The 10,050-nt window shown below is 37.4% G+C and overlaps 1 protein-coding gene across 1 annotated transcript; it reads right to left on the bottom strand.

The window, feature by feature from the left end:
* Positions 1-3,106: 3,106 nt before the first annotated feature.
* Positions 3,107-5,001, bottom strand: FEZ (NAC (No Apical Meristem) domain transcriptional regulator superfamily protein). The gene is made up of 3 exons (XM_088974171.1): positions 4,769-5,001; positions 4,074-4,375; positions 3,107-3,933 (listed from the first exon to the last, which is right to left on the bottom strand). The coding sequence occupies exons 1-3, from the start codon at positions 4,947-4,949 to the stop codon at positions 3,166-3,168; spliced, it is 1,251 nt and encodes a 416-aa protein (XP_088830297.1). The 5' UTR covers positions 4,950-5,001; the 3' UTR covers positions 3,107-3,165.
* Positions 5,002-10,050: the final 5,049 nt, after the last annotated feature.

Here is a 10,050-nt window from a genome sequence, read left to right as displayed (position 1 = left end):
AACAATTGGGTATTAGGGCTATTCATAAGAAGACCCAACCAGATCAAACCGATCAATCCGGACCAACCCAACTCGAATCGGCCGAGTTTTCTTCAGCACCGGTCGGTTTTGGGTTGTAAAAAATCATAAACCGATGGTTTGAGTTGTTTGAAAACCGAAACCGACCCAAATCGAACCAACCTAGTTGTTAGTAGTTAGTTGCTAGTTAATATTTACAACCTACTTAGTTTCTACTTAACTAAGTTGTCTCTATCCTAGTTACAACCTAACTTAATTTCGAGTCTTCTAGTTAGGAATGACATTAATGGCAAGTATTGTAAGACAAATAGACAAGGAATTTTTTTGAAAAAGTTTAAAGAAAAGAATCAAATGATCCTTGTTTTTATGATCTTTTACACCAAATAGGCAACCAATTACAATTAGAATTAGGTGTCCATTTTTACTTAGATTAGTAGGTTTCTTGAAATATACAAATTTCAGCATTCTTTCTCTAATACAGTTTGACTTTCTATTTTTTTGATAACTTCTACTCTAACTTGGTCTGCCCCCTACCAATTTCAATCTTCTTTCTCTAATATAATTAGGTGTCGTTTTTTACATCAAATTTCAGTCTTCTTTCTCCAATCTACCAATTTATTACCATGGTTGAACTTAGAGCCGAAACTAACCCAAACCGAGCCAAACCGACCCAACCCGACTCAAACTGACTAGATCGGTTTTACTTAACATAGGGTCAGTTTCGGTTTCAATTTCAGGTAACCCGACCAGGTCGGGTCGGTTGAAAAAATCTCAGTAAACTGACCCAACCCGACTCGCGAACAACCCTATTGGGTACCCATAAGGTATGCTATAAGAGAAATAATATATTATATTAATCAAACATTCAAATTGGTCCTTAATGCTTTGTTTGGTTGAAGGGAAAGGCAGGGAAACCTTTATAGGTTTTCCTACCGACTACGGATCTTCTACCCACGAGAACTCTACCCACGCCTACCCACTAGACCTGTTCATGGGCTGGGCTAGGCCGGACTTTCACTCTGTATTAACAAATCCCGAGCCTGGCCTGAAACACAGTCGGGCTTACTGTGTTAGGCCTGAGGTCAGGCCCGCAGGCCTAATTACATGACCAAGCCTGACCGGGGTGCAGGCTGGGCCGGGCCGGGCCATTGGGCTACCCGGCCCATGAACAAGTCTACTACCCACAATACATTACCCCTCGTGAACTGGGAACATCTCCCCCTGCATAATACTATGCAGAGGATAAGATGTTCTCCATGTGGCTGCGATAAATGTGGATAGAATTCTCGTGGGCAGGAGATCCAGACTCTTTCCTACCTTTTCCTTCAATCCAAACATAGTATAAGTTTAAGCGTCTAGTTACTTTCCAATCTTCCATCATTACCTTCCATGGTTTTAATTTTTAAGTTATAGATATTTTACTCATTTCTGATGTAAGAGCTGAAACAAAATTCTTAGTCCTGTTTTTACATTTAGGGTAATTTATTAAAACATCCCTTATAGTTTCATAGATTTATTAAAAGTCTAAAACCTATTTGTATTTTACTAAAACACCCCATATAGATTTATTTAAAACAGTTTTGACCTTGATGTCCATTTGAATAAATTTAATCAAAAGAAAATAAAAAGAAAATACCATTTTTACCCCTCATAAGACATGGACAACCACTCTATTTGGCTCTATTTGGTCAAATTTGTTGTGTTAGGGGTAATTTTGAACTAAACAATCATTGGTCCATTCCCTCAAGCATTTTCCACTTAGTTTAGGTGATCTTGACATTGCAAAACAAACATTTCTTAGTGAAAAGTCAATTTAGTAAATAGATTGCAAGTTATAAGGAGTGTTTCAGTAAAATGAAAACTAAAGGATAAGTTTAAGTAAATCTATCAAATTATAGGGGTGCTCTATTAAATGACCTATTTATTTATAATATTGGTTATTTATTTATTTATTTATTTTAGTGTTACATTCAATATTATTGGCAAAATATATAAGCTAGTGGCCAAAATATCCTAACTTTCAGAAAAAGACTTCTAGGTTTTATCACTTTTTTTTTTCTATTTTTGAAAAAGCAAGATTTTCCACTTCATCAATTAATGTAGTTCACCAAAAAAAATCATGTAGTTCAAAAACACATGTATATATGCACGGCTACATATGTAAATACATGGGATTTATGCAAATAACATATATTATGTTTATATTATACTATTGTAATCTCTTACGAAAACAACTAAGAAAAATAAATATTACACAATTATCAATTTCATAGAAAACCAAACTTAAACAACCCCACAAACATGAAAAATATAATCTCATATAGAAATTAATATATAAAGGTTTTCGAACATTGCATTTTCTCAAATTTGGCTCTGCATCATACATGTACATGTACCTCGAATTTGGTAGAATTGATGATCAACCGGTGTTTGATCATCAAATCGAGAAACCTGATTTGGCTCTGCATCACCTGGACAGATGATTATGGACTGATATGATGGTCAATGGGTCTCACGTGTGCACCCTGATTCATGCTTCAAGATTTGAACCAGGCTATCTCTAGAATAAGCATTAATCATTAAATAATGTCCTCAAATCTCAATATTCTTTCTTCCTACCTATATCTCAATATTTAGTGGTTCATTGAATTCAAAAGTCAATACGTATCGCTATGTGCTACATCATATATGTATCAATACGTATCATATAATATGTACCGATATGTTACGATATTTTGAAAACAGCACATCCCAATCCCCCTGAATATAACTCACTGTTTGAAAAAGCACCGAGTGCAGTAAATAAAATGTGTGGTTTAATTTGTATTACGATCCTTTTTTTTTTTTTTTTTTGTCAACTAATGGAGTGTTTGGAACCTCTGGGAGAAAATGATAAGTTTGAATTTAATTTCCATACTTGGTCTATATTATTAAGCCCCACAACCTTACAATTAAAAGACCTAAAAGAAGATCTAGATCAAATATAGCCAATCTGTCTACTTGGATTAATAAAGAAAGACTGTACAGCAATAGTAAACAGAAAATATTCTCTCAGATGAACTTCAAACTGCTCATTCAAAACTGGAACATAGGTAGGTATTTTTAGACTTTTTAGTCATGTATGCGTGACAGTTTGTTGAATGATGATCAAGTGTAACACTTGTTTGTGGAATAACTAGCAGTGGACATCTCACTAGGACAGGGAGGAGAATCCCAATATGGAAAATTGAGCTTCCATGCTTCAGACATGTTTGAAGGCAAACTGAAGGGAAACCCAACGCTTCGGACAGTTCCCCACTGGTTGTTGCTGTTATTATTATTAACCTGGGAGATATTTGACGATGAGTTCTTCCTCAATAAGCATGTCTCTTCTACACCTACTGCACCCATGTTCCCTTGCATCTCTTCCTGCGGTAAGGTGATTGAGAAGCCCTCGCACTGCTGTTGTGCTCCACCGAAATCTATATGCTCTGAGACTTTACCGGCGGCATCCCCCATTATCGCAGGTGATAGATTTAGAAGCATGGAAGCAACATCAACTGTACTCTTGCCAGCTCCTGACAACTCAACTGGTGAGAACATGAAGCCTGCAGGAAGCTGTCCATTTGAAATGGGAGGTAAGGATGTTTTACAAAAAGGGTGGTTACTGGATCTATACAAGTGAGCATCTAAAGTTGGGAAACTGCAGGTAGTTGAGCACTGCTGCAGGTCACTATTACAACCAAACTGAAGGCCAGATCCAGCTTCGGTTGTGCAAGATATATTCTCTGGACTGAACTGAGTGCAGTGTGCACCTTGACTACTGAGTATGTCAGATCCGGTGGGTTCAGGTAATGGAGAGACCCAAGAGTGAGAGAGAGCTCTCTGGGCCATGGAGTTGGCTTTCTTGAAGATCCTGCAAATTGCCCATGAATCCTACAGTCCGGAGAAGAGAAAAACTAATCAGTATAATTAATCTAAACATATCCATATATCATCCAATAAGTAAAATGAACTAGAGAAATATCAAAGCAGAGGTAGTTATTAGAAGATTATACAAATTAAGCTAAGCTTACATTGGCAGGAAGATCCTTATCCATAGGCCTCTTGGATGAGGCCGAGTCGGAGAGAGATGGAAGCCGAAACTCATGCATCATCCAGTCAGTTTTGATCCCTTTGGCAGCTCTTCCCTTGTAGAACACAAGGGATTTCTTCAGACCAATGAACTTGGTTCCTTCTGAGGAATAAATGGGGCGATCGGTTCCGGTTGCTTTCCAAAACCCAGCACCTGTCACTCGGTTAGGCCTTGCACTGTTCCTGTACTTACGATCCCTTGGACAGTAGAAATACCATTCTTTTTCCCCCGTGGTTGCCAACTCTTCTTGCAAAAATGAGAATAGCAAACAATAAAATGTTACTCACAAAGTAGAAGACATACATAACCGTGCATTACGGAAATAGAAATATATACTATGGAACGAACTAAAACCCTACAAAAGCACAGATCTAGATAGCGCTAAGTGGGAGAGATCATAGTGCAACTTGTGGTGCTTTACACAGCTAATTAAACAAGAAGCTAGTTAGTTAGGCTTATCATGAACAGAAACTAAGACAACCCTAAAACCAGTAGTATCGATCCAAAGAGAGGAGAGATGGGCAGAAAACAAAGTTTAAAACTAGCTAGCTAGTTCTCACTTTCCACTGCACCCAACTAATTAATTAAGTACTCATGAAAAAGTAGTGAGGCATGCATGGTTTTGGATTATCTTACTAGGAAGATCCCAGGGATCGTATTTATAGATATCTAGCTGCTTAATGAGCTCAATGGAGAGAGGTCGTTGATGAATCTTCCTCCTCAAGTAGAACCCGACGAGCTCTTCATCGGTTGGATGAAATCTGAACCCAGGCAGCATCACTTCATCCACCTTATCCATGTCATTCTTCTCACCCATCTCTCTCTCTCGTCTCCCCTAGTAACTTCTAACTGTGAAACTCTTCTGAGAACTAAACCAGGACAGTCACAGATGAAAAGAAAAGAACAAATGCAAGATAAAACTCGGATATATACTTTGTTTTATCGATCTGAAAAGGGCTAGATGCATGTATTATCGTCACTTTAATCTGCCTTTCTTTTACTAAGTTAACTAGAAGTTTCTAGAGATTATAAGCGAAACTCCCGGCAAATCTTAGCTAGAAATCAGTCGAACAGCAGATGGGTCGACTGTGAAAGCAAATCTATAAGATGAACTTATGAGACGGACCCAGTTGAGTTCACAGCCCAACTCACTTGGTTCAAAGCCATTATATGCTTCCTGAGGAGGGATCTGCTTCCGAAGCTTCGGCCGCCCTTTCAGGGTGACTGTAATGGAGTTCGTGTGTTTTTCGAGGATCGCGGTGGCTTACAAAGAGGCTTTAAGAGCCAAGCTCTCACTTGTGAACAACTACCAAGAAACCCAAGTCAAGGGGATCGTGCGTTTTCAATGGAGAGACTCTTACTTCATGATTCCCTTCTTGAACCCGTACGTGGGGTGTTTAAAAACCAACGTGAGGGATCTCAAGAGACTACAAAATCAGCAGTTTTTGGGGATTTTCGAACGAAAGTCTCATGCCCATCTCATGACAAAGCAGACTTCTATGTAATATTTTATTTATAATCTCTACTTCTTCAGTTATCCTTTGAGCAAATGTGGGCTGAAACAACTTCCGATACTAAAGTTCAAATGTATATTCAATCCCAAAAGATTCTCTCAAGGCCTGCAAATTCCACTGAAAGCCCATTAATCTACTTTCTATAAACTTGTTATTTTTTCTTCAGGATCCAAAAAATCCCAATTCTATATATTCTATTTCTCTCACACCTTATATTCCACATTCTGCCTGCCCATCACATATCTGCCCCTGACATGTCAGAGTGCAACAGTTGCATCTTAATGCAGGTCCCTCAAAACGTCGGATCATAATTAACCATTACAGCAGCACCACTGTCCACTCACCCATACAAGAGAAGAGGACGTGGTAATTAAACAACCATCTCACCCTTAGACGTGGTTGACAGTCTAACGTTGTGGGCCAACCTCCCATATCAGCTACAGCTTATTACATTAATTGACATTTAATTTATAAGGTCTACTGTGCTAGAAAAATATATAGTACCTAGTTGTTGGGAGAGGATAAATTTGGCCTTTGAGGGTTAACTTAATTTAGTGAACCTGCTTCTAGTTAATACTACAATATATTTTCTGCTATCTCAACTGTATAAATAATCCTTAAATATATAGGAGATCTGTTAGACAAAAGACCTGTTTATTTTTGTTTTTCAGTAGCTGACAAAAGACCAGCTTGGTGGGATTATCAAGCAAATTTAATAGAGGGTAGTGTCTTGGCTTTTAAAGTTCAAATAAGATGATCCAATCTTGCTGGAAAAAGCGATCCCATCTCCATGTGGTTGATTAAGTCATCCAATGAAATTGATTCTAGCTTGGAGTGGAAAATCATCATGAGCATATATATATATATATATATATATATATATATATATTAAATACTACAGAGTAGAAAATTTAAAAGTGTTTTGTAAATGGGAGCATCTTACCTTCTGGGGACACGAAACAAGGCCTATACATATGGAGCTCATGGTTTTTAAAAACGAACCGGTCAGGGGTCCGGTTATTGGTTCGAACGGTCTGACCGTTTGACCCAAATAACCAGCCCATTCTGACAAAAAAATAAAAAACTTTAAATAATTGGAAAACGGTCAAAACCGTTCGAAAGATTAACCGGCTGATTTAACGATTTGTTGACCAAAATCAACGGTTTTGGAAGAAAAAGGAACTGATTAAATGACCGGTTCCCTGTTTTTCCGGTCCGACCGTCCAGTCCGATCCGATTTTGAAAACAGTAATGAAACTCCCTTAGGCCTTAATTTTGTAAATGTGTGTGATGTTTCAAGAACCAATCCAACCATTAATGCACACCCCAACTAGATCGATGCCCAACAAGATCAGAGTTTAATTTTTTTTCTAGATCTTTTTCTAGATACCCAACAAGATTTTTTTTTTTTTAATTTCACAGATGGACCCAAAAAAAATTGTTATTATGTTGCATATAGTGTTGTTGTAAACTGCACCTTCTGTCATTTCAAGTTGCACCTTGCTTTTCCTTTATTTTTGGCCCTTTTAGGGAGACCCTTTCAACGGTTATGTGAAGTTAGGGCATGCTGGTCATCCATCTGAATGCTTTAGTAGGATCTTCGTGGTCATACATTATCCACTTCAGACTGAAACTAAATTGCACCTATTAGCTTTCAAGTGTTGCATAAAATGCGCAAATGAACAAGGCAAAGAACCTGGTAGGTAGGTTGGTCTTCTTCCTAGAGCTTGCCATGTGGAACCATGACAGACATGGGATACAAACGGCTAAAAGATCAAAGGGTACTTTGGTCATAAAAAGAAAAGGCAAAAGTCAAATTCCATTTATTTGGTAGGCTTTGGGAAATACCCCAATGTATGGGATTTCTCAGTTTTGGTAAAGCCAAATAAGCTTAATTTTAAGAAATTAACAATGGTGGTTTCTCACCTTCAAAACTGTAGTCATATTTAATTTAAACTAGTTCCCATTACTTAAGTTTGCCAACCATGTCTGCTAAATGGAGAACAAATCAAGTACTAACTAATAAATAGGGAAGATCTTTGAGTCAAAGAGGCCACTTGGAACTCCAAATTTAGCCCTCGTTTGAAACCCTTCTTGTCTGTTTCTTGACCTAGGGTTTGCAGCCCATGCGTGCAACCCAAGTTAAAAAATGGGTCAAACTCTTAAAATCTAAGTTTCCTACCTCTTTCTATGTGAACATTAACACCGGAAAAATAATTATGTCTCCGATGTAGCAAGTCCACCTCAAGTCATTAACAAAATACAACTTAGCTCTAATTAAATCCCAACAATTAGCTGGTCACATTTTTCTAATTATTATCTTAAGCAGCCCCAAATTCCCCCCTCTGACTTACTACATCATGCTTTTAATTCTGTGCATACGTTCAAATGAACCCATCTTTTTCCTCATGTACAAAACCCATGCAATTTTTAAATCATTTGGTCACAAACTTAAAGATATGTCTTGTAATTGGGAATACTTATGCAGCACGGATTACTGAACAACCATTCTATGCCATACACATGGCAGCTCGGGAGTCCCGATAATGTAGGCCAACCATAGGTCAAAATCCATCACAAACCAAATGCTTTTAACCGTTTGATCTGTGGACATATATTGTTAAGTTGGTTTACACTTGGGCATTTAATGAAACGATCCCAGCTCTTGGACATGAAGCTCCATACATGTATTGAACCGGTAGGTTGGGCCATATAACCCTACTAGGGGTTCTGCATCAGCATCTAAGTACACAGTGATTTTATTAATTATTATACTTCATTAGCCAACCCAAAATTTCGTCATTGATGGCCAGCTCTATGTGAATAAGTACTGACCTCACACACACAACTCATGTTTCAAATATAGAGGCTAAGTACGTAGTTGTAGTTGTTATCTATTTTAACAATATTTTCAGAGCCCTTAACTTCCCCAATCAGCAATCAGAGTAGTCTATCACCTAAAGCATCATGCTTTCAATTCACTCAAGCATCTCTTGGGTCTATCTATCTGTTGCTGAGAATAGTCTCTCTGAATGCTAGCTAACTTCATTTGAAATCTTCTGATTTTTATAATCCAACTTTCCTCTAAATGACTTACATGATAAGCTATTATGCCTTTTTCTATGGAGCATGTAAGGCCAGAAGAGAGTTCCAAGTAGTCATGCACCCTAGAAACAAATTTGCTTAAACTTGTTTTTAGTATTTCGATACAACTTGGTTTTTGGCTTTTTTCTATGGCTGAAATTGATGAGAAGTTGCAAAACCATGAATAAGATGGGGCCAGCCTTATTTCAATTGCAAAATCAATGATAATAAGCACCATCTACTTGAGATTGTGAACTTCAAGATTCCTCCAGTTTACTAAGCCCTAGAAACAAAGAGCAAAAGACAACACACACTAACACACAACGGAATTGAAAAAACAAAAAAAGCACTCTTAGACATAATACACAAACAAAGCCACATGAGGGCGGGCTTTTCTTGCCAGTAGATAATTGGTGTCGGGTAGCACTTGATTATACGAAAACAAGGTGGGGATTTAGAATTCAATTGAACAACAAAAGTGCACACTTACGCTTGAAATAACTCATTAAATCAAATGTCAATAAAGCATGGTTTAAAAAAATGATCTGTAAATTGAACCGTTCTGACCACTGGTTTTTAGGTTGATGGTTTAACTGTTTGGTTTGAATGGATGGTTCATTTAAAAATAAAAATGTTAAAATTCGTTGAATGGATTGACGATTCAATCACCTGGATTAATGGATTATTGACTGGTTCAATGGTTTTTGGCCAGGGACAAAAAATGGAATCGTTTTTGGCCTTGGTTAATGGAATCGTTGAATGAACGATTCCCAAGCTGAACGGTCCGATCATTCAAATTATCAGCGGTTTGAAAGCCATGCAACAAAGTATTAGTAAGCTGATATATGCGTGTTATGAGTAATTGTGACAGTGACACCATCAAAATGGTCCTCTTTTTGAGTGATTGCCCAACTATGGAATGGTTGGATCCGGATCAGGAAAGCTCAAAAGATCCAGTTTATTTGCTATAATGCAATATCATTTGCACTGATGCAAAAATATGAATGCTCAGTGTGAAAGGAGTACAAATGCAAATATGTACAGTAAAAATACATATAATATAATAGAAAATATAAGGTTTTGCACTCTACATATTTGTATTTGTATCCTTCCAAATTGAGCCTAAATAAAACTCAAGGCAAATGAATTGAATGCAAAATAAAACTCAAGGCAGAGTAAAGTAAAATTGAACCAAAAGTGAATCATATTTTATACTCGTTTGGTTTGTGCTTCCATGCATTTGTACTAAGCCAAAATAAGTTGCATCTCAAACAGAAGGAGCCTAAGGCTCAGTTTGAAAAAAGTACAAATGCAAATATG

Source organism: Nelumbo lutea, chromosome 3, assembly GCF_056320005.1.
Source record: "Nelumbo lutea isolate HS-2025 chromosome 3, American lotus-T2T, whole genome shotgun sequence".
NCBI classification, from domain to species: domain Eukaryota; kingdom Viridiplantae; phylum Streptophyta; class Magnoliopsida; order Proteales; family Nelumbonaceae; genus Nelumbo; species Nelumbo lutea.
Note: the sequence above shows the minus strand (reverse complement) of the source record. Positions and strands in the feature narration are given on the sequence as shown.

Bases quoted from the DNA above. Each gene is read 5' to 3' on its own strand.
- FEZ (XM_088974171.1), bottom strand. From the start codon at position 4,949: ATGGGTGAGAAGAATGACATGGATAAGGTGGATGAAGTGATGCTGCCT. The intron at 4,376-4,768 runs GTAAGATAATCC...TTTTGCAAGAAG, and splicing joins CGATCCCTGGGATCTTCCTA to AGTTGGCAACCACGGGGGAA. The intron at 3,934-4,073 runs GTAAGCTTAGCT...TCCGGACTGTAG, and splicing joins ATAAGGATCTTCCTGCCAAT to GATTCATGGGCAATTTGCAG.